The sequence below is a fragment of the Podarcis muralis genome, chromosome 10 (genome assembly GCF_964188315.1).
Source record: "Podarcis muralis chromosome 10, rPodMur119.hap1.1, whole genome shotgun sequence".
NCBI classification, from domain to species: Eukaryota; Metazoa; Chordata; class Lepidosauria; order Squamata; family Lacertidae; genus Podarcis; species Podarcis muralis.
Window position 1 is genome coordinate 50,993,095 of NC_135664.1, and position 25,206 is coordinate 51,018,300.

The 25,206-nt window shown below is 42.3% G+C and overlaps 1 protein-coding gene across 2 annotated transcripts in view; it reads left to right on the forward strand.

The window, feature by feature from the left end:
* Positions 1-24,974, forward strand: part of LARGE1 (LARGE xylosyl- and glucuronyltransferase 1) — a 309,421-nt gene extending 284,447 nt beyond the window's left edge. For both annotated transcript variants that reach the window (XM_028745321.2, XM_077935011.1), the window contains 4 exons: positions 4,266-4,544; positions 13,333-13,479; positions 18,079-18,274; positions 23,289-24,974. In XM_028745321.2, the coding sequence (XP_028601154.1) occupies positions 4,266-4,544; positions 13,333-13,479; positions 18,079-18,274; positions 23,289-23,486 (820 nt within the window). In that variant the 3' untranslated portion in view covers positions 23,487-24,974. The remainder of the gene's footprint in view (positions 1-4,265; positions 4,545-13,332; positions 13,480-18,078; positions 18,275-23,288) is intronic.
* The last annotated feature ends 232 nt before the right edge of the window (positions 24,975-25,206 follow it).

Consider the following 25,206-nt stretch of genomic DNA (forward strand, 5'->3'; position numbering starts at 1 on the left):
TCCATCCATCTATGCTGATTGTCTGCTTTTTGTTGCATAATAGGGAAGAGAAATCCACTGTGCTTTTTACTGTATATTTTTTAACAGCATCATATGTTTTATTTATGATTCCTATCACGGGCTAGCTAAAGCTTTGCACATACCTTTGGGGGTGTTTTTGTTTGTATCGATCCCTATTTCTAATTTAAGTGTGTGTCACGCCCAATAATAACCATCATTTCAATAATAGATTAAAAAAAGGACAAAATAATGATTCAGGTATAGACTAGCAAACGTAATCTCTGGTATCTAGGGAAGCAAAGCTTCTTGGATGTCATCAGGATCATTCAGAACTGCAGGGAAAAGCTATTAATGTTGAAATCAGAAATTATATTTGCCGGTTTGAACATGTTGTTTCTTTCTGCTGCACAGCTTAGGAAAGATGGTGGGAGAAGGAAACAATTATTATTATTTTTGATTACTGTGATGAAGAAAAAAAGATTCTTGTGTCTCATATAAACATTAATAGGGAGGTTATAGTAGTAGGGATTTGGGAGATGCAGAAGAAAATCTAACTGCCATGTCTTGATATTTTAGGGGGATTGGGGTTAATTTTTTGCTGGTTTTTCTGCTTTCTCTTTAGATTAATGAAATAAGAGGTTTGGTTTAGCAAACACTTGTTCACATCCTTATGGCTGCTATAGTTATTCTTGCTACAGAGGATGGGGACTGTGACTAGGCAAGATTTAATCCAGTGATATACATGGAAAATGTTATGTTGTAGATTTAGGGGGGACCCCCCCCCCAAAAAAAACCCAACCCTGAAATTTTGATTATTTGAAGGGAGGATTGCAAGCTAAGCTTCCTATCCAAGCCAGGGCCTTACTTGGGATAGAGGCATTAACATGACAAAAGGTGTTGATGGCCCATCAAAGGGAATTATTGGACCTGGACAGGGGTTGCCATGGTGATGGGGTGTGTGTTTGAGGTGTCAGAAAAAGAGAGTCTTTAGAGCAAGGTGTGCTGGGAAGAAGTAGGGAGAGAAAAGACTGGGATCCATCTTGGGCAGGCTGATTGAAGGCTGGCTAGGAGAGATGTCTTTGACTCCAGGACTGCACTGCTGCAAGTCCCTCTTGAAATGACCATGCTAAAAGATCTGGAATCTCTCCATGCAGATTGAAGGTGTAAATAGGTGAATAAATCATATTTTTAAAAGCTATAGCAGTCTCTACCGTGTCCCAATTCTCCAAAGGATCACAGACCCTGGGTGAATGCCTAGAACCCTCTGGTATCTTGCTACAGAAGTAAGGGTGGCACCCAACTTCTGTCACAGTTATTGGCTTTACATTTGTTTTTCATTTTAATCTAAAACACCATTCAGCTACACATACAGAAGAACTTCCTTATGTGATAGAAGACTTCTGCACCCTACCACACACTGCCCCTTGGAGTGTGTTTACTGAGGATTCACACATGTAATCAGTGGCTAGCTTTCTTGAACATTTACCAAAGAGGGGGAAAATAGCAGAGCCTCAAGTCACCCTTGAGAGCAGCCTGCCAGCAAGTTCAGTTGCCACAAATGCCATCACCCCCCCCCCAACTTTTCACCTTCAGCTTGGCAACTGGAAGACCACAGGGATTTCCAGAGCTGAGATTAGGTTCACTGGTGGCCACTTACTGACCCCTGGGTAAAGAATAATTAATTTGCCTCAATCCATTCCAATGTTCACTTGCACTTTTGTCTGGTATTTTCCATTCTGCTGCAATACTTTTAATTTTGCACAAGTGGTTCTTCTGTTTTGTCATCAGCTGATGCATAAATATCCTTTTATTATACATATGTCATACAGTATGATAGACACACATATCTACAGATCAGTTATCTTATGTGTCTTCCATTTCAAAGTGGTCTTGTGGCACCTTAAAAACAAAGTGGGTCTACGACTGCAATCCTAACCATGCAATCCTAACCATGTCTACTCAAAAGCAATTCCCATTGAATTCAATGAGGCTTACTCCAAGGCAAATGGAGTAGCATTGCAGCCTGTCTCCCTATCTTGATTCCATAGTTCAATATAAACTTGTCACCCTGCACTGTTTTCCTCACTCGGACATCTGGGAGAGACAATTTAGCACCCTGTTGATATTTTGCTCTTTCTGTTCTAGATTGTATGGATTCCTTTTGACATATTAAACGTTTTACAGGCACTCATCTTCACTCGGTGCAATGCCACTTAATTACACATAGATCATTTAATTGCAACATTTTATTTCATAAATACATATTTTATACAGAAAATGGTTGCATGCATTTGTCTGCTAAAACATAAAACTCAAGTTAATTTATGTTTTAAATGTTTATACTAAACATGATTTTGTGTTTGACAGCTTGAAATCTGTTTTTGTGCCATGTAGAAAAGAACAATAATGATGATGTGTTCCTTTGGTTTTTAAATTCACAGTACAGAGGGGATTGAATAGGTCTGTATAGGCTGCCACTAGTAAATAACTAGAAGTTATAAGTCAACAACCAGTGGGGGGGTGAAATTTGTCTGGGGTTGGAGCAAGGACACTTAATATTTTAAAACAAAGATTTAGGGGATAGATGGAGGGTGAAAAATGAGCAGTAAAATCCACTTGGTTCCCCCCTACTTTGACAAAGAGACTTTAATTAAGGAACACAGATGAAGTGTACAGAAAGCAAAAGAGATCTCGTCTTCCCATATTAAAAGAGCCATAATGCATTCAATTTTTTAAAAATTCACAGTAAGAAGCGGATTTTTGTCCGTGTTGACTGTTTCTAGCAACAAACAACTTATATGCAGTCAAAAAACAACACTTCTTTAAAAAAAAAAGGAAATTGCTGAGGCACTTGTCAGGACAGCAGCAATTATACATCAATGAATATGTAAATAGTGTATATTGCAAAGCATCTATTTAGGTATAATGTGAATATGTTAAAAAGAACTGAGGCAAGCATCATTCATAGCAAGAATCTGTGCCATGATGGGGGTCAAATGGGCAGGTGGAAAGAAATCCACTTGAAAGTCTAGTCTTGATTTCAAAAGATTCTTCCTACATCTCTACCCAGCACATGCACATGATTTCAAAAAACAGAAAGGCTTAATCTTCATTAACATCAGCAGCTAAGTACCGGTACTTCAATTCTATGCAGTGTGGTTCTAGTTGCTATTGAACAATGCTGGGTTAGAAAAACACAGTTGTTTTAAGGTTATCTGGGATTTTTAAAATTTTGTTTTTATTCTATGTTGTCTACAGTTGGAAAGGTAGTTCACAATTCTATAATATCATTATTATTACTGCAACTACTTTGCAAACTCCACAGAGAAGCAAGAGCATCAAGGGGTGTTATTTGGAAAGAGCACTCTACCACTTTTTATCAAAGAGGGCAGAAGTTGTTACACTCTACCACAATCCCAAAGCATTTTCAAAGCATTAAAGAGCAACCAAGCCATCTGCATTCAACAGCAAAGTATGGCTGGCCAAATAAAACCTCAACAACACTATGGACACATCCAACTGTAGTTCACGGAGCTAAATAAGTGATAAACTGCCGGAATGAATGTTGAAATAGAAATTCAATATAAATTCAACTCCTTGTGAATTTACCACTTAATAACAACCAATAAATGTCCTAAGTAAATATTAGTAACCTAACTAGGGCTCCCTGAAGTACTGCAGCTTCCCACAGCTGAGGAAAACTTATATATATAAAAAAGCAGCATAGCTAAACATTTCTTTCCTTAGCAGAAAATACAACAGCAATGAATGAAGCAATACAGTGTAGTGGTAGGCACTTACTCTTGAGTATACCATTGCCTTCCCCAACCTGGATTGTTGAGGATTACAACTTCTGTCAGCTACTCAGCATAGTACCAGGTTGGGAAAGACGTAACAAACAATTACCTTTTTTATTACTTAAATGGTTTCATTCTTTCAAAATATTGAAGGTGATTTTTGCCTCTCCAATGATTCCAGAGGCCCTCATCTGCTGCATCTCCCCCTTCCTTGTTCTCTGTGATGGGACAAAATCTTTAAAATTAATGTTTCTTTCATTCTAGAGAAGATGTAAAATGTACCAGTTTTTAGTTGGTCTTTGAAGCTCCCATTTCGGAGATGGATCTCCAAGTGATCTTTCGACTTCAAAGTATCAACATATGTGGAAATATTTGCATGGAGGTTACCCAGTACAAGAGTTTAAACAGAAAAGGGGGACATCCTGTGGTAAAAAATTCTCTGTTCTAACCCTTCCTTTCTTCTCGTAGACTCCAGATGCTTGAAGCTATCTGCAAACACTGGGAAGGACCAATCAGCTTGGCACTCTACCTTTCTGATGCAGAGGCACAGCAGTTTCTGCGCTACGCTCAAGGCTCTGAGGTCCTCATGAGCCGTCACAACGTTGGATACCACATAGTGTACAAGGAGGGCCAATTTTATCCGGTGAACCTCCTACGGAATGTGGCAATGAAACATATCAGCACGCCATACATGTTCCTGTCAGACATTGACTTCTTGCCTATGTATGGACTCTACGAGTACCTCAGGTAAGCACATGAATTGTTCTGACAGGGTCACAAGAGTCAAGCCATTGGTCCATCTAACTCAGTATTTTCTACAGTGACTCTCCAGGCTTTCAGACAGCGAGTCTCTCTCTGCCCTACATATCATTTCATTTATTACTTATTTTTATTAAATCTGCTGCTCTTCATGTGTAGATTTCAGGACAGTTTACAACATAAAATTACAACATTAAAAACACACAAAATACATAAGAAAAATAAGAGAAAAACAACCCAAACCAATAATCTCCCCCTTCCGCAACACAAACAGCTAAAGGCCTAGTTAAAGAGGAACATCTTTGTCTGGCGATTAAAGATGTATAATGAAGGTGCCAGCTGAACCTCCCTGAGGAGAACATTCCAGAAATGGGGAGCTACTGCAGTAAAGGTCCGTTCTCATGTTGATACTCTCCACAGAGGCGGAGATAGTTGCTCCAGCACCCAGAGCGGTACACATGCTGTGCACCCGGGGGCCATGGGGGCAGGGTGAGCGTCCCAGGGGGGCGAGACGCCCATGGGGAGCAGAGCGAGCTGCCCATGGGGGGTGGAGCGAGCCACCCATGGTGGGCTGCTTCCTGGGAGAGGGGGGAGAGGGAGCCGAGCCACTTTGCCAGCAGCCTTCCTCCGTTCCTTCTTCCTTTTGACAGCTCGGGGGAGGCTCCCCCCCCCGGAAGCAGCCTGGGAGTGGGGGGCAACGGCGTGTCGCCCGCCCGCAACTCCCAAGCCTCCCCCGAGCTGTGGAAACGAAGGGGGAAGGGGGGAAGGTCGACGGCAAGGTGGTGCAGCTCCGTCCCTTCCTCCAACAGCTCAGGGTAGGCTTGGGAGTCGTGGGCGGGCAGCGTGCCGAATGTCACCCCCCCCCCCAGTGATGACACCTGGGGCAGACCGTCCCCCCTTCCTTCACTCCTGACTCTCCAGACCTCTTGTGGAAGAGGCACACAAAGAAGGGCCTCAGGGAATGCTCTCAGGGTAGGTTCATATGGAGAGAGGTGGTCCTTGAGGTATTGCAGTCCTGACCTGTTTAAGGCTTTATAGGTAAAAAACAGCACTTAGAATTGGACCCAGAAACTAATTGGCAGCCAGTGCAGTCGGACCAGTATCAGTGTAATATGCTCAAACTGTCTTAAGCAACCTGCCCACCAAATTCTATACTAACTGAAGTTTCTGAACTTTCAGAGGCAGCGCTATGTATAACACATTGCAGTCATCTAACCTAGAGGTTACCAGAGCATAGACAACGTAAGTTAGTCTATCCCTGTCCAGATAGGGGTGCAGCTGGGCTACCAGCCAAAGCTGATGGAAGGCAATCCATGCTACTGAGGATTTATTTCTTTATTTATTCATAATGGGCACTTTCATAAAATATGTCTTGCAACATGTAAGTGGCTTGCAACATACAAAATATAATAAAATCAAGTTGATAAATTTCTGTAAAGCATAATTAAATTACCCTGTGTCCCACCCATCCTGCAGCCACCAGGAAACAGGAATATTATAGAATACTCAATGCTCCATCACACAGAACATTTCATGAAAGTAGAAATGGTCAAACGTAAATATTACAAAACATGAAATTGTGTTCAAAATTTTGAATCTAGATAATATACTCCAAAGGGAGATTGTGAAAGTCTCTACTATGAGGCACTTTTAAACATAAAAATGCTCAAAAGCTATACTAAATGTACAATCACATCCTGAAAAGGCATGGAAATGGACCGGGTGCCCCACAGGTCTCTCCCATCTCGGATATCTATTCTTCTAGGATGTCTTTAACAAGAGGGGATGTGAAAAATGTTATTGAAGTTGTTATCTCCCTGACATACTGTTAACCCAGCACTGTACCTTGAAAATGGAGCTGTGATCCAAGCAGGTTAGATAAGTGATTGAAAGATAAGATCTTGTCATAGCAGAATAATTACTACACTGAACTTTGGAGGTGGAGGGAGTGACTTCAGTGTGTATGATCGTATAGCAATAAATATGAACAATTTGGGTTTCGTGGTCTTCAGACCTCTGCTCTATTTACATGGCTTCTCTTAATGAAGATTCCCCCCACCCTTTACCTTCTTCCAATACATGGAACAAGGAGGACACCATGTGGTCAGAAAAAGGATCCAATATCCTTGATTTTCATGAGCTGCTTCTTTTAGAGAGGGATGTTGTTGTTTTTACCCAACTTTCACCAAACCCATTTTTACTCCTATCACATCTTCTTTTTCTGCCCATATCCATTTTAATACATGTGATAGATTATTCTGATAGATACTTTTTTCCCCCTTATTTGCTGTCTGCAGTTTAGCTGAAAGTTTTATGAACCACTTCACTTTCTCCAGTTTAGGATTCCATGTTCCAGACCACCTTGGCCAAGGTCAATGTGTACATTCTAAAACTCAGCTGAGCAGAATCTACAGTCCTTCCAACAGGCCCTGCTCAGGAACTGTTGCAAATGCTTAGAGCCAGCAATTTCTGCATATTTGTGTGCAGAAACCAACTTATTGATTAGAAAATAGACACTGAATAGAAAAACCATCTAATTTTAGGAGTCCACGCTCCACTTTGGTCCTTTTCTGTCGCTTCTTGAAATGTAGTTATTACATGTCAATTTGTGACATAGCCCTCTCTTTTGCTCCATTGCTTATGCCCTAACATAGGAGAATTCCCTTCCCCTGATAGACGACATACTACTGGTGAAACAGTTCTGAGGGAGTAATATAAAATATATATTTGATAGGTTATTCTTGAACAATTAAGTTACACTTTGTCCACTGCAGGTGTGAGGAGGAAATTGGAAGCTTCGTTTTTAACTAACAGTTAAACATTTACAGTTAAACATTTACAGTTTAGCATTGTATACAGTTTGTTAGTTATGTCCACAATTTATATACTGCTGAACTATGATTGCCTCTAAGTGGTTTACAAGGACACAGTACAAAAATATGCAAATCAACATACACAAAATAGCATAACAAATACTGTGTTCAAAATACCATCAAGGTAAAGGTAAAGGGACCCCTGACCATTAGGTCCAGTCGTGACCGACTCTGGGGTTGCGGCGCTCATCTCGCTTTATTGGCCGAGGGAGCCGGCGTACAGCTTCTGGGTCATGTGGCCAGCATGACTAAGCCACTTCTGGCAAACCAGAGCAGCTCACGGAAATCCCGTTTACCTTCCCGCTGGAGCAGTACCTATTTATCTACTTGCACTTTGACGTGCTTTCGAACTGCTGGGTTGGCAGGAGCAGGGACCGAGCAACAGGAGCTCACCCCGTCGCGGGGATTCGAACCGCCGACCTTCTGATGGGCAAGTCCTAGGCTCCGTGGTTTAACCCACAGCACCACATCAGTACCAACCAGCAATTCCAGTGGTCAGGGACCTGTAGTCCAAAGGAACCTGTAGTCCAAAGACAAGTGGAGAACCTCAGGTTCCCATCCAGTGATGCAAATGCTGGAGGCTGAGTCACCACTTCACTGAGTCATTGCATAGTCATTATTATTGCTTATTGCTTCATCATTTAGCTCATGATCTGCAGTCTGGTCAATACGTAGCTCTTTGTTGAAGGATTGTTACAAGCATGCCTTGGGATTGCAGGGGGCGTGTTGTTGTTTTGAAAAATCATAAATATGATTTTCCACATGCTCTTTCTTTGTCTTTAGAATGTGGGTGAGAAGTAGGTGCTGGAAAGCAGCTATTTATGTGTGAAACCTGAACCAATCTGTTCAGGCATTGTATAGAAATAAATACGTAGCCTGCACAAATCTTTCTACTTCAAACACCCCGGCACATAATATAAATATATTAGAAGTAGTGAGTCACACTTGAGTCAGCTTACGGAAGCACTACGTTTAATGCAAGTGTGATCGACCGAAACTGTCCTTAATTGAGCAAACTGGAAAGAAATGTCCACTTAATGAGTTTATATAGATCCTCAGCATGAAGCCTCAAATTCAGATATAATATCCTGAGTCTTAACATAGATCCTTTCCCATTATGAAGCTCATATACTGTTGACATTCCAGTACTGCCTAGTAATGGAACCAGGCAGCTCTTCGGCCCAAGGAATAACAAAGTTCACATACTGCTCACTTCCCATTTCCGAGTGAGGCTTATCTTCCTTAGCTTACACCTCTTATTTTGGCACTTTGGACATAGAATCATAGAATTGTAGAGTTGGAAGGGAGCCTGATTATCATCTAGTCCAACCCCCTGCAATGCAGGAATGTGCAGCTGGATCGAACCTGCAACCTTGGCATAATCAGCACTATGCTGTAACCAACCAAGCTACCCAGTGAGTTGACATATCTGCATTGCAAAATTTAGTCATTTATCACTTGCAACTGTCATGGCCTTGCCCTAAGAAGCCTGAGAATTATAGTTGGGTGAGGGGCTAAGGATTCTCTTAGAGATTCCTGTCCCACTCTAGAGATGAGAGAACTTTTGGCTCAACTTGGGGGAAGACAAAACTAAGTCTCTACCCTGTTCTGCTGATTAGAGGGGGGACTGGGGTGGTTTGTGGGTGGCTCGTTAATAGTGACAGAGTAACTCATTCTTTCTGAACTGTAGCTGCAGGAAATCACTTTTTTGTATGGTAGCCATCATATCCCACATTAACACACAATGTCCTCAGATGATGCAACATCTGAAGGCTCTGACAGGATCCTAGAGTCCTCCTTCCGAAAGCCTAGCTAGCACTTGCCCAACATTGGGAAGGAGGAGGGAGGTCTCCAGGACCCTGCCAGAGCCTCACCCCCCCCCCCGTCCTAAAGCCCAGCGCCTCCCTTATCCAGCTTTGGGAAGGCACCATGAGGACTGGGATGGGTGTCAAATCTTGGCCTTGCATAGGGTGACATATTACCAAGGTCTGCTCCTGATCTGGGACACTGTGGCCAAAGCAAAATGGCAGGTGGGCTCTTGTCACAGGGTCTCTGTTGTTACTATTATGAGGAACAGCAGGAAAAGGAAGGTAGGTAGGTAGGTAGGTAGGAAGGAAGGAAGGAAGGAAGGAAGGAAGGAAGGAAGGAAGGAGTCAGAAGTCAACATCCCACTGCTGCCAGTGGTGCTCACTGACAGATTCACCCACCCCAAGTTTGTTTCACTCATCTAGATTATCACAATTTGTAGAACTTTAGGAGAGGAATAGTAGGGACTATATGGGAGAGTGGTCTATGGAGAATTTGGCCATGGCAGCAGCTGAAGTGGTTACCAGGAGCACATGACCAACCTGCTCACCATTGGAAACAAAGCCCAGGCTTCCACTGGTGCCAGTGCTGCACACCATGTGCATTTTTAAAGCTGTTCTCCACAGCTGTGTGGCTTATAGATGAGACACGTGCTCAGAGTAGCAATCTGAAGATCCAGCATTACTGCAGTCTTTCTGGAGCAGGGCAGAAATCAGAGCTGTTGAATAATGCTGTGACCATAATCATCATCCATATGTTTCATGTACCAAGCATATTAAGAGCATCCTAGTCATATACCTGTAGCCATTTGACTGCCACTCTAGTGGTACTTTGTCTCCCATTTCTTCTTAACCATTGGTTGCATCGTCCTTTTTACAAAGGACAAGAAAGGGGCAGGGCAGGGTCTTTTTATGCTACTAATGCGACAAAGGACTTAACCTTTTCAAAGTATTCCCACAATTCCAAAAACAACATCAAACACAAGATGCTATTTCCAAAATACTACTTACGCTGCCTTCAGATGCCTTGGATTAATGCTAAACTGGAGGAGAGGGGTGCAGAAATAGTACTGCTAGGTAGAAGTACCAGCTCTTGTGATATGTGTGCTACAGTTGTTTTGGCCATGCACGCAGACAGATCTTGCAGTGCCCTGATTTGTCATTTGGACCAACATCAGTCATCACACAGTGATCAACGTACAGTTGCAGTGTAGCTTCTGGGTGTCAGCTGGATCACCTGCAAAGCTGATTCCCTGGAAATGTCCTGCAAAACCTATCAGTACTTGTAGGAATCCAGTTCTGTCTCCTGTTTGCACAATAAAGCTGAGGGAAGCCTACAGTAATAGCAGAGAAAGTCAAGATAATGATCTACAGATTCGGCCAATATGAAAGCATTTTAAGTAGTTTAGCCCCACTGCATTTAATGAGATGCAAATGGCTTCAGTGCACCTTCTTCCTGCTTCAGTACTTTGTGGGTCTTGCCAAGTTCTGTGCCAAATCTACAGAAGAAGGCACAAGTTAAAGCAGTGGGTGGAATCATTAAGAGTGTCACGAACGCTGAATAATTCTGGCAGCTGGAGGAGGCTGGTTGTAAAAGAACTTTCTATTTAGAAGCAGTTGCCTGGGTCAATTAGAATTGATAGAAGGTAGGGGGAGAAGAAATAGAGAAAAAGTACCCAAAACTTATAATGGGAAGCTGATAAAATTCAATAACCTTTGCACACTGACAAGGAAATTTGATGCAGACTCTTCAAACAACTTTCAGAAAAGTTTCCCAAGAGTTACCTCATTTTATGGAACATCCACACAGAGAGGCCTGAGGGGAAATCTTTGATTGGTAACTATTATGAAATCCCCCCAAACTTAAAGTTTATTCAGACAATTTACTTCCCAACCCCACAGCAGATGTGACAGCAAATCCTAGGATGTGGCTCCCTTTCATTTGTAATAATCAGAATCTTGAACTTGGAGCTCTTGAGTTTGCTAATATTTCCCTTGGAGGCTCACAGCAGTATCATAAACATCATTACAGTTAATCCTGTTAAGGGGAGCCAAATTTGACATAAGTGGAGAATGAGACTTTATTAAGGAAATGTTTTTTTTAAAAAAAATTGATGCTGCACTGTTTCTTCTGACAACAGCAGTCAGACCCATGCAGATGTTCTGTCAGCCACCTGTGTGAGCAGAATATGTGTCTATAATGTAATATATCCACGTGACCCGGAAGTGTCTGCGGACAGCGCTGGCTCCCAGCCTCTAGAGTGAGATGAGCGCACAACCCTAGAGTCTGTCAAGACTGGCCCGTACGGGCAGGGGTACCTTTACCTTTTAATGTAATATATGTGGTGTACTGGTTAAAGTGTTGGACTAAGATTGGGGTGACCTGGTTTCAAATCTCCACTCAGCCATGAAGCTCAGTAGGTAATCTTGGGCCTGTCACACTCCTTTTCTCTCAACTTAACCTGCCTCCAGCGCTGCACACTCACGAGGCAGAGTGAGGTAGCTGGTGGTGGAAACCCAAGAGGCAGTTCCCCTGCAGACACCTAGCCACTGCTGGCAGCAGGGAGAGCTCACTGAAATCTTGCAAGATATCGCAACACACACAAGATCTCATGAGAATTCAGCAAGATCTTGCAACATTTCAGTGAGATCTCACCAGAAGCTGCCACTGCTGCCACCACCACTTCATGGGTGATGCTGCAGAACCCAGGTAAGGGAGGTGGTGCTGTAACACATTCCCATTTTGCCTCAGGTGGCAAAATGGGACACATTACCCCTGCCTACCTCACAGGGTTGCTGTGAGCATACAATGGGGAGAGAAAGAACCATATGTGCCATCCTGAAGGAAAGGTAGAATATAAACATAATGAATAAAATAAAATATCTCAATCTGCAGGAGACATTTGAATGGCCATTCAAGAAGAAATAACTCAGTTGTTGAGCATGTGTTTTATAACAAGCATTTTTTATATTTATACTCCACCCATCTTCCAACATAATAAACAGCAAAATGTCAAACATTTAAAACTTCTTGATACAGAGCTGCCTTCAGGTGTCTTCAGAAAGTTGTGTAGTTGTTTATCTGTTTGACTTCTTGTCTCCAGTACCCTGAAGAAGACCATGAGATGTTCAAAAGTATACAAGAATGTGATAGGCAACCCATGCTGTCTGCCCCCACAATTGACCTCCCTGAGTGAAGGTTTCTTTTCCAGCTGTTCAATTAATATCCCACTAGCAGGCCTGTCTTCTTTGAAGAATCTGAAGAGAAACAGGACAAAAGTCTTCAAGCAGGAATGAAGAATCTGTGACCTTCCGGACATTGTTGGACTACAGCTTCCATCATTCCTGACCATTGGCCATGGTGGCTGGGGCTGATGGAAGAGCCCAGCAACATCTGGAGAGTCACAGGTTTAAAGATATCCAGACTATGGGGTTCGAGCTCAGACTCAAAGCAGTGGAGAATCATCTCACAATGTATGACCTCAGGCATGAAATAACAGCTCAGTGAGCTCCAGTTTTATTAATGTACAAAATAAAGTTTGATTGGTAATCTCCACCCCCTCTCTGACTGGGAAAGAAAACTGTACAAAGTAAGTCTTGCAGAAATAACTCAGGAATTGTTGTATAGAAATGTTGAATACTAATGCTTGTTTGTTTCTAATGTGACTTCTGCAAACCTCAGCAACTGACAAATTGTGTACTTTTAAAAATCCCAATGGCAAAATTATTAGTCTTCCTAACATTTCCTCTTTGAGCAGTGATTTTGCTAGTGCATATGAGCTGTGTGGCAGAGCAGAAGCTGTGCACCTCTTCACAGGGGAAATATGGAAACCACTCTTTGGCCATAAACAGGGAAGCCTGGAGAATTGGAAGTACATGCCTCCAGTGATGCCTTTTCCCCCACCACTTATCAGCAAAAGCTCCAAATGCAAATGAGAACTAGCAGTTTAGACAATGGGTGACACAGTTTAGACACATGCAATGTACTCACTGGGAGCTAATACCTCTCAACTGTATTTGTTCAGGTAAGTCTTTAAAAAGCTAATTAAAAATGTTGCTAATTGGTTTTGGTTTTTTCTTTTCATTTTTCTCCTCCAGGAAATCTGTTGTCCAACTGGACTTAGCCAATACAAAAAAGGCTCTCATTGTACCTGCTTTTGAGACCCTCCGCTATCGCCTCTCTTTTCCCAAGTCAAAAGCAGAGCTGTTGTCTATGTTGGACATGGGGACCCTCTTCACATTCAGGTACTGCATGCATCTTTTTAAAAACAACACCCACCCACTCACCCACAGTCAGGGAATACTAAGGCTTTGTTAAAAACATATAAAAGTTTGTGAAAACTCACTCCCACGCTTTATTGCAGGGGTGGGGAGCCTGCGACCCTCCCTAGTTGGACTACAAGGCCTATCCCTTATTATCATTGGCTATGCTGACTGGAGGCTATAGCTTCCCCACCCTTTTTATTGCTTCATCTCAACCACCAAAACTCATCCCTTTTTCTGCAATATAGGAGGTTCTCCAGACGAGGGAGTCCATAACAATTGCACAATGACCCCTGGGAATGCCTTTGTGTTTTTCTTGTTCAAACTTGGTAAGACTGTGAAGACCACTCAGCCTTAGTGATTTCAGTGGAGTATATACAGAATGAGATGTACACAAGCATGAAAGGTCCAAGCCATATGGAGCTGCATAAATTGTACTGAATATGGAGCTTTAGCATTTGCCAGCACTGTTCTTTGCCAGTTAGGTTGATACAAAATCTCATACTTCCATTATTTAAAAAATGAATGAGGGGTGTTGCCTGGTTTGCATTACTGAGACCAGGCAATGGGATGAGTTAGTCTCTCTCAGCTGTGCCTGCATGGGAATTTAGGACAACAGCAACAGAGGCTGGAGTATCAGGGAGGGGAGATTGCTGTCATCCTTGGGAATTCTGTAGCCCTTTCCAGGCCTCCAGCCAGGTGGGTACTGATTTGGAGTGTGTGTATCTTATGTTTGTCACTTGGGGCAAATGTAGAATGCTATCACCAATTTGTGTACCACCCACCCCACTATCCTGAAGTCTCCCATCCAGAGTTATTGCAGGTGGCCTTGGCCTTGGTGTTGAGGACGCCCAAGTTGATTGCTCAGGGAGACTTCAACATCTGCTTGGGACTGCTCAGGACTCGGGGCTTTAAATTCTTTAAAACATAAATTCTTTAAATAGTTCCTCTGGCAAAGGCACAATAATTAAGTGTCCTCTTTTGATGGTTCCTGTTGAGTCCTACATAAAAGACCTAGAATATTCTTGACCCCTTATGAGTAGGGTGTCTGTTTTCTAACCCATTTTTGATGATGGGGCCTTTTCAAGCCTTGCCGACATACACGACGGCTTCCTGGTCTTCGTGTTCAGTGGAGTGCTCCCATTTCACATAGCTTCGTCTTCAAGCACTTAACAATTCCAAACTGAACAATTGATGAATGTGAGGAGTAAGATTGTGTGTTGATACAAAATAACATAAAAGGTAAAGGGACCCCTGACCATTAGGTCCAGTCGTGGCCGACTCTGGGGTTGCGGCGCTCATCTTGCTTTATTGGCTGAGGGAGCCGGCGTACAGCTTCCAGGTCATGTGGCCAGCATGACTAAGCCGCTTCTGGCGAACCAGAGCAGTGCACGGAAACGCCGTTTACCTTCCCGCCAGAGGTGCTTTCGACATGCTTTCGAACTGCTAGGTTGTCAGGAGCAGGGACCGAGCAACGGGAGTTCACTCGGTTTCGGGGATTCAAACCACCGACCTTCTGATCAGCAAGTCTTAGGCTCTGTGGTTTAACCCACAGTGCCACCCATGTCCCACAAAAGAACATAGTATGTGCCAAAAATACTCTTGCCTCTTCTGTTTCCTAAATTGTGTAATAATTTAACAGATTTTTTTTTTTGTAATTAGGAAAATAACTGAATCTTTCCTAGCTAAAAAGAAATCTACTGGGAAATAAAACCTCTAAGTGTTGACCTCACTTTTATGATCCCTCATCAATCAAATTTTCCGCTTGCATAGCATTTATTTTCCCATTAGGGGCTTGCCTCTTTTTTCTAATTAACAACAGAGAACAAAGGTGGGCTGGGCTTCTGTGCTATTACCATCATTGCACAGTTAGTTCTCCTACTTTTATTGGCCTGTCTAATTCTTCCAAGTTCTATTCACCCACACCCACCCTGCCCGAAAAGCAGCTGACAATTTCCACCTCTATTTTCAGGTTGGCTTAATAAGTCATTAGTAGCCATTGAGGCCAAGTTGATGAGGGAGGGCTTCCGTGACAATGATTGCTGATCATGCCTGCAGCATCCCAAACCCTCTCACCAAGTGCTAGATTGCAATCTTTCCCTCAGTGAAATTGCTTTTGTCACCTCTTTCCCAAATTCATGACCTTTCCTGCCTTTGGGCAGCAGAGAAATATAAAGTACTTCTCCCTTGTAAATTCCTCCCCACCCTTTCAGTCCACTTCTCAGCAAATTCTGTGGTTGCCTGGCTATTCTAAGAATTTCATAACTGGAGATTAATGTATGACTCCATTCTGCCTTTTGTACCAAGCCATTCATATTAAAAGTGACCAGCTCCCTTGCGGCAGGAAGAGTCAAGCTATTAAGCTCTGGCCTGCTAAAGGGGACATCCAGGTGGTTAGGCTCTTCAGCACAATGAAAGTCCAACCAAGTGTGTTGCTGCTGCTCCTAGGTCCACATACTAAGTTGCTACCAAACTACATGCATCACCTTCATGCTGGGGTGGCACATTCTCCCTTTTCCATGGTTACAAGTACATCAGTGCTGTTTATGCTGTTGAAGGAGTTGTAACTATGCTGTCTGGGGCTAAGACACCTGGAGAGGCACTGTAGAGTGTTTTCTTATTATTCAACACACTCCCTCATCCCAGGGAGCTTATGTGCTAAGCAGAGTCTTTTGTTCTGATTCTCATGTATAGCAACAATGGCCTGTCCATGGACTCAGCTATACAACTGCTAATAAAGCCTTTTAAGTGTGTTGTAAAGTGCATTATACAAATGTGACACTAGATGGCAATTGTGAGCTATGGCAAATTCAATATATATATATTTAAAACTTTTTTAAAAAGCATTTTCACTTTTTTATATGTGTGTAGATTCCACCCATGTCTGTTAGGCTTACATGAGCAGGAGTACGTCAAGAGGCCCTGGTTGAGGCCCCCTTTCTTTGCATAGCTCCAACCACTGGATTATTCAGTTCACAGCAGTTTATTAGGGACAGGGTGCGACATCATACTCTGTTTCCACACTGAATACAATCTGGCAAATTGGGGCACTGGTGAGGTGTGACCTGTCAGCCCCTCAAGCTTCTTCCTACTTTGGCTCAGCTGCAACTCCAGTCTGGAATTCTCTGCCCCTTCCCTTCCTCCTCAGTTATAAGGTACTTTGAAGGCCCACTGTCAACAGCTGTGTGTCTCCCCAGCTGTTCCTTATCTGCTTTATAAAATCACACTGCACAGGGGAGAATTGGATGTCTTGTCTGGCTGCAGGCTTGCATCCTAGCCTTCTCCACCAGTAAGCCCTGTTGAAGAGGGCCATGATCCTGCATCCTTTCAGGGAGGAAAAGCAGAGGGCCGTGGGTCAGTCCTTGCTGGTCCTCCACAATGTCCAAAGCTTCATGTGTGACCACTCCATATAGATGAAAATTGTAGTCCCAGAAAACAAGAAAGCGATTTTTCCTGTCATATTTTTCCAATATTTCACACCCAGAAAAAAGCATCTCCATGAACCATCTCCATGAAAAGGCAAGGACAATTATTTTTAGTGCACAGATTCTGGGTACCTTCTGGAAAATGTCTAGATGGTTTGGTATCTATACAACTAGGAGTTTGCTTTGTTGAAATTTGTTTTTGCCGTTTCTTCAGATCCTAGCAAAACAGGGCTATAGCAGAACCTGCTGCTACAAAGATGCAACTCATCTGTGCTTACTCACTAGCTAGTTCTGTGGAACATGCAAAATATCCCAAGGATTCCTAGGTTAAGCCGAACCTCCATGTCAAGCCCAACATTTTCAGAGAGTTTGTGGGTGAACTGAGATGTCTGACAGGAACATGTCAAGTTGACTTGACTGCACTGGTTCTTATGATAAACATTTGAGCACACTGTAATACATGCTGCCTGTGATGTAATTATTTCTTAGTTTAATCAATAATCATGTGGCGAGGGCCCATGTCAGTGATTTCAGGAAAGGCACAAGTGCAAGAGAAAATTATTGATCGTTGTCTTAATAGGGTGAGCTCAAGCTGTGCTTGAATAGGCCTTGCTGTGACGTGAATAAGATTAAGAAAATATAAAAGGATGCCTTCCTGTAAATTGAATTGATTGTCTTAGATGGAATTGTGTAGATGGCACATAGCAACAAAATGAGAACTGTGATGGCACTGAAAGTATTTATCAAGGCTTTGTTTAATGTGTTTATCGATCTGAATTTCTGTCATGATATCAAAGAAGTGCCACTTCAGAATTCTGCATGCCTTGGAAACAAGCTGCAGAATGAAAAACAAGCCCTTATCATCACTAGGAACAATATGTTAGCTCATTTTCAGTTGCTTTATCTCAAAGTCAACATCTCATAGCTATGTTCCAGGACTGGAATTACTTTAAAATACAGAAGTGAAGTGTCATAGTTCAAGAATGCTCCCCTAGTCAGTCATGGTTTGCCTTTTGCTCATTAGAACCATGTGCTCGATGCTATAGCCCTAATGTCCATGTTTCCAGCTATTCCATGAGCAGTCAAGGTAAGGTAGTTTCCAGCGTTTGCCCCATTTCAGTGAATTGTCTGACCAATGATTTTACATCTGTTCAAGGTATCATGTCTGGACAAAAGGGCATGCACCAACCAATTTTGCCAAGTGGCGAACAGCCACCACACCATATCGAGTTGAATGGGAAGCAGATTTTGAGCCATATGTCGTGGTAAGGCAGGACTGTCCAGAGTATGACAGAAGATTTGTTGGATTTGGCTGGAACAAAGTTGCCCACATCATGGAACTGGATGCACAGGTGAGGAGGAAATCTTTGTTCCAATATGGCATGTATGTGCAGACAGTTTAAAAGAGGCCTGCTCCTCTCCAGGTTATAGTACAAACTGTTGATCAGGGGTGGGGAACCTGTGGCCCTCCAGATGTTGTTGAATTCCAACTCTCATTGGCTCTAGCCAGCATTGCTAATGCTCATGGATGCTGGGAGTTGCAGTCCAGGAATATTCGTGGGGCCACAAGTTTCCCATTGCTTTTACTGAAGGAACATTCTTGCTTAGAATTCACTGGAAATAAGAGATGTGAGCTTTACATAAGCTGTCACAGCTAAAAGGTAACTAATCATCATTGTTGACAGGAGACACATTACAATCTCTCCTTATCGCTTGTTCCTGTTGGATGCTAGTCCTAATGCAACTGTGCTCAGAGATGTTGTGTGGAGATACACCACCTCAGTTGCTTTAAGACTACCTATCAGATCGCTTCTGAACTTTTGGTTTACTGCAAGTCTGAATTTGTTCTCCTTGTTCTGTTCTACCATTAGGATGTGTGAGGAGCTCTTCTGTTAGGGGGAAACATTCAGACCCCATGAAGTCATGCCGTCCAGCAACAAATACATCGTGTCCATCTGCTGACCATGTAGCATAGCTCTTTGCCATTAAGAATAATGCTGCACTAAATTTTCGTCTTAATTCTCTTTACAGTGTAAAAGTTGTTGTTTGGGGAGAGGAATTAACCTCCCGCCAAAATAAGTTGCAATGTAAAGAATGGTGGGTTCCGAAAAGCCAACCTGGTTCTCCACCAAACACTGCAAAGTGACACATGTTTACTTTTGCTAATGCTGCCCTTGGTTATCAGGTATTGAAATCAGTCTGGCCCCTATAAACCCCAGACCTGGTTTTATGATTTATTTTACTTCCCTTCCCACTTGCTATTCCTTAGCAGTTTCAGATCTCTGCCAGCCTGGGTGATTGTTATCAGAGAAGGTCAATTTTGATCTTGCCTGTAAATATGTCATCTTGTTCCATAATCTGTCAATCTATAAGGCCCTGTGCTTTGCTAACTGACCTATTATTAAATACAGGAGAACGTCCTTTACCTAAGCATCCTTCTTGTCAAAATTTACCCTCCTAATGTTGACATGTAACAGCCTTGTTCAAGGAGTCTTTGTCTTGGATGGCAATTTGGTCTTTTAGTCAGTGAGGGCACATCTTCTGTTTAATCACAGCATATTTGAAAGTTTGTTTCTGGAGTCACATGGCAACCTTGGAGCTCCCACTCTACATTCTATGCCCATACCTGGGAAAAGTAGCAGGAACACAGAAAGATGTATTCTGCTAAGTCAGGCCCCACCAGTCCATCTAGTTTAGTACTGTCTATACGAGTTGACCATGGCTTTCTAGGATTCATATTAACAATGTGGGAATTTTGCATGTACCTTTTTTGCTCTACCACTGAACTATGGTTCAGGAAGCTTTTTGGAGAAAACTGCTGCTCTAGGACAACAGAGGAATTGAAAACCTTCTACATGGGGTTAACCATCTCCTTTTTGCAGCTACCTGGATTTGCCAAACTCTGTCCACTCACTCAACTCTGACAGTGTTGTTCTCAGCCTACTTACTGCGTTCCTGATTTTCTCTGTTGTATTGCTTTCCTCCAGACCTGCTTTATGCAATTTCCCCACAACTGCATATTCAGCCTGTTCAGTGTAGCCTAGCATCACATTACTGGATATATATTTTTCAAGACTACTGTGCCTTTAATTAGAAACTTCCTCTTTGTGGCTTCTGTCTATAATTGTTTCCAGTTCAGTGTGGTGCGTTACTGTTGATGAAATCCCTTTTCATTGTCCTTTAATTAGTGAATTCTAGTTCCTGCTGAGGCAGCGGATTACAGATCTGCCCTCACTGTCACCTTTCTTATTATTATTATGAAAGGAGGCTATTTTGCTTTTTTAAAAAGGAAAGAAAAACCTATACTTAAAGTCCCCCATTGGAGTTCAAGAACCAATTAAAGGTCAGGTTACAGACAATTCATCCCTCATGCCATGTCTCTTGAACAGAAAGGAATTAGATTAGGAATAGGGAACCTGTGGTCTTCCAGATGCTGCTGGACTCTCAGCTCCATTTGTCCCTGCCAGTATTGCCAATGGTCAGAGATATTGGGAGCTGCAGTCCAACAATATCTGGAGAACCACAAGCTCCCCATCCGTGAATTAAAGGCAGAAGTTGCAAGAACAAAGCTTCTAACTGAAGTTGTGAGGAACTTTTGCTGATTGGCATATGCATTACAAAAAGGCCTTGGCCATGGAAATGGACAACGCCAGGTAATATAACACTGTATTAAATGCTTTGAAGATGCACTTATAATTTTTCTTCTGGTGGATTGTAGGAAAGCAACACTTCAGCAGCTCTAAAAGACTCCTGTGTAGAAGTATCCATAGTCTAAATCAGCCAGGAACAGGCAGATTCTTTGCCTTTGAATAGGCTCCAAAATTGTCAATGGGTTTAAGCTTGAGATTCCTAAGATATAAGGTGTGGGGTTTTTTTATCATGGAATAGCTTTCTTCTTGCCATAAGATATATAAGCAATGGAGAGAAATAACTGCTCCTAGAGAGGATGGGGTTGATGAGGTGTAACAGCAACACTGCTGAATAAAGAGGATGGATGAAAGGGCAGCCGAGGAGGATGTTGATGACAGTTAAAGCCCATAGCCCTCATGCAGGAGGAGACATTAATCTTCATAAAGGCTGCAAAATTCTCCAGCGGAGCTGGGAATAAGTAGATCTGACTGTAAACTAACATATATGTGTATAATAAATTCCTCATTAAAAGAAAACGAACATTGATTAAGCATATGGATTCACCTTTGCCATGTGCAATGTATCCAGACCAAATACTACAAAGACATTACTGCTCATTTTTAACACCAGAACAAATAGTACAGGGTGGGGAAGCTGTGGCCCTCCAGAAATTGCTGGACTACAACTCCCATCATCCCTGGCCATTGGCCATACTGGCTGCGATTGATGGTAGCTGAAGTCCAACTACAGCTGGAAGGATACAGGCTCCCTCTCTTCAGTCTACCGTGATGTATCAACAATGTTTGGATGCACATTTTAAGGAAGGATTTACATGTCATTTTGTGGTGATCAACATTAATCCTGAGGTTGCAGGAGCAGAACAAGTGTGATGGGGAAAGGGGTTATGCCTTTTTCTGAATTTCTGTGATAAGTGAGGATGAACCCCACCCCTAAGAATTCTATAATGTTATGCTAGCACTGTTTCACTAGGAGGCTGGCACATTTGATGTAGACATAGATTTCAGACCCTTTCAGATGCCAGTCCTTCCACCCAGACCCTGCAATAAATGCAGAGCAATTAATTTGGAGGTTCAGTTCTCTGTGGAGAGGAGGCTTTTGTGAGCAGCTCAGGTGGCCCTGGGTTGCAAAGCTATAATTCTTTGAAATAGCAGCCCTGAGTGACTTGAGCAGCATTTCAGCTGTCATTCTTTAGTGATGGCAAAATCCCGAGATTTAATGCCCCATGTCTTTGGATGCGGCTCAGAAATGTGCTGCCTCCTACTTCAGTACCAAAAACAGAGAAGAAATGGGCAGAACTTAACAGTTTTATTCTGGCATTCTCTAAGAGTTCAAAACTGGAATTCCCACATATGCTTTCGTTTGCAGTTTTATGCGGTCACAGTGCTAGCTTTTTGAAAACCATAGTTTGCAAATCAGGTACCAGGCTTGTGAAAGTGCATTTCCTCCTTCCTCTCTTTCAACCCTTCCTTTGTCAGGCTTCACCTTAGTTTTACATCAGCATACATAGTGTAACTACACATCTTCATCTGCATGTGTAAACAGGTGTGCACTTGTATCCAATCCACCATGGTTTTTGAGGTTATTAACTGAGAGTCATGGTGTGGATTGGAGCAAATTATACTTATCTAAAAGGGGTTTAGCAACCAGACAACAGACAAGAGCTACACGGGGGAAATATGCAAGTATATTATAAAAAAATAATTAATTCAAAAAACAACATCTAGTGTTAGACCAGCAGTTATTTATTTAAATCTGAGGGGCAATTATTATTATTATTATTATTATTATTATTATTATTATTATTATTATTAAGCATAATAAAAACATAATAAAAAGCATACTGACAGAACAGCCTAATATGAGTTGCAGAATTTCGTGCAGTTGTGGTATGAACTTGTTTTTATTGCAGAATATGTGCAGGCCAGCATATCATAACTAGTTTATAGAGTCTTGATTAAGATGGGAATCCTGATCAGTCAATCCGCATGCTTAAATTGGGAGCAGATATAATGCTAAACCAGGGGTACTCAACCTTTTTATATCTACCGCCCACTAATGCATCTTTATTGATGGTAAAATTTCCTTACCGCCCACCAGTGCTCGGTGGTAGGAGGATTCAGCTTGTGCCATAGAACCCCCTACCACCCACCTCGAATCCTGAAACGCCCACTAGTGGGTGGTAGGGTAGGGACCAGGCTGACAACCTCTGTGCTAAACTAAAGTAAAACCAGTGTTGCATCTGTATCAGCTCCACTCTATAATTATTGCATAACAATGTAATAAAACAGCCTGCGGAATCAGGAGGTTTCATTTTTCACGGTGGCCAACCAGGTGCCTATAGGAAGCCCACAAGCAGGAACTGAGTGCAACTGCACACTCTCCCCTCCTGGTATCCATACTGCCTCCAACAGTGGAGGAAGAGTCTCACCATCATTGTTATTAACCATGGATAGCCTTCTCCTCTATGAATCTTTATATATATATACACACACACACACCCTGCCCTTATGGTTTTGATCTATGGGCTACTTTTAAAATGAGGCTGCATTTTAAATTGCATTTTAACCTGTATTTTAAATTGGGGTTTATTCCCCCTATTATGTTTTTACTGTAATTTTACTGGTGTTAGCCGCCCTAACCAGGGAGGGTGGGGTATAAATTATTATTATTATTATTATTATTATTATTATTATTATTATTATTATGTCTTCTCAGGAATATGAATTCACAGTGCTGCCCAACGCCTACATGATCCACATGCCGCATGCTCCCAGCTTTGACATCACCAAATTCCGCTCAAACAAGCAATACCGTATCTGTCTCAAGACCCTCAAGGAAGAGTTCCAGCAGGATATGTCACGTCGCTATGGCTTTGCAGCGCTGAAATATCTCACGGCAGAGAACAACAGCTAGCACCACTTGGACTGCTGTGGAAAACAGAGACTGAAAGGAGGAGCCATTGAATGTGTGCGGCCCAGTCTTTTAGCCTGGAACTGAGAGACACCTTTGTTTTGGGGATTTGTTTTTTTTAAAAAAAGGAAAAACGCATCAAGCACTTCTAACCATAGAGATTTGGAACAAGATCTCTCCAGACTGTGCTCATGAGCTGCCACCCACCCGCCTCTCTAAGGCCTCTAGTGGGTAAATGTGCAGAGAACAGCAGTGCCTGTATCTATGGGCAGCACCCAGGGTGGCAGGAACAGTGGAGGGAGTGGGCATTTGTTCTTAAAATCACACAGCAAAAAAACAAAAACGATCTTCTTTGAAATATAGGCTTTCATGTTGCTATTTAATAATTCCACATTTTTTAAAAATATGTAAAGGAAGATATTCAGGTCACTGTCCAGTGAATTAAAACAAAACAGGGGGGAAAGTCCCTTCTAGAAACTGAATTTGCATCTGTAAAACAGCTGTTGTCTACCCACAGAAGAATGCTATAGAGCAAGATGAACCAAATTCTGCCTGTCAGATGAAGGGGAGCTATATCTAACATAACAGGATTTGTGGTTTATTATATATTGAACATACGCAGTATTACTGTGTAAGCATTTCTGTGGCATCACACAGACATTTTTCTCTAATGCTGCAACGATGGACTCTCCTCCAGCTCCTCACCGCTGCCACCTACTCTGGCCATGTACCTTCCTTTCAATCCAAATTGCACCCTTTTGCACTCCATGTTCATCTCCAGCTCTGGCCATTCATGCCGGAAGGTCTGTGCTTTTACCGCACTGTTTAAGCTCTGCTTCCACTTGAGAGCTTTTTCATGCACCTTTCATGAAACAAGTGGCCAAAGTGGATTTCTGACTACCATTGGTGGGGTGGGGTTATTTTTCAAAAAAGAAGATGTTTTAAGTATTAGTGTTGGCACACATACAGGTCATTTTTATTTTTATTATTATTATTATTAGGGAAAATCACAGACCATTGGCTCTTCCACAGCACACCTGCTTGCAAAAAAGACTCTGTACCTTTGGCTGTAAGTGGACGTTGTCATGGAACAAGCAAGTTTAGCTTCAGTAGCCATGGGGCGCTACAGACTCTTGAGAGATTGCTTCAGTAAAGGAGTTTATTAGGAGCTAAAAGGAAATAACTCGGCTTTTGTTTGGATGGAAACTGATTCAATTCACAGCCACTATTACATATAGGAATACTTGGTGAGGGTGGGCAAGGAGTGTGAACAAGCAACACATAGAAACACACACAAAACCAGACACTGGACATTTTGTTATTATTATTATTATTATTATTTTCATTTTTTCTTTGGAATTAATGTTGTGTTTACATGGATGGAGGAGATGAGGATTAATGCACTACCCTTACTTGGGGCTACTTGTATTTGGTTGCAATGTTATTGAGAGAGCAGAATTTGAATAAATGAGAAACATGTCTTTCTTCCTTCCCCTGACAATGCAAAAGGTCTTGCTACCACTCACCCACCCTATACAAGTCACTGTGTTTTGGTGGTTTGCTTTATGGGCTAGTCGTTTGGCTGCTGCCAGGTATGCCCTCCCGGCTTCTTCATTGCCCTATGTGAGTTCTCCCATCTGCTGTTTTAAGTTACTTGAGTGTGTGGTGGTTTTCTATGTCCAATGCTTCAGAGGCTAATGAGTGACAGCTACATCACCCCCCC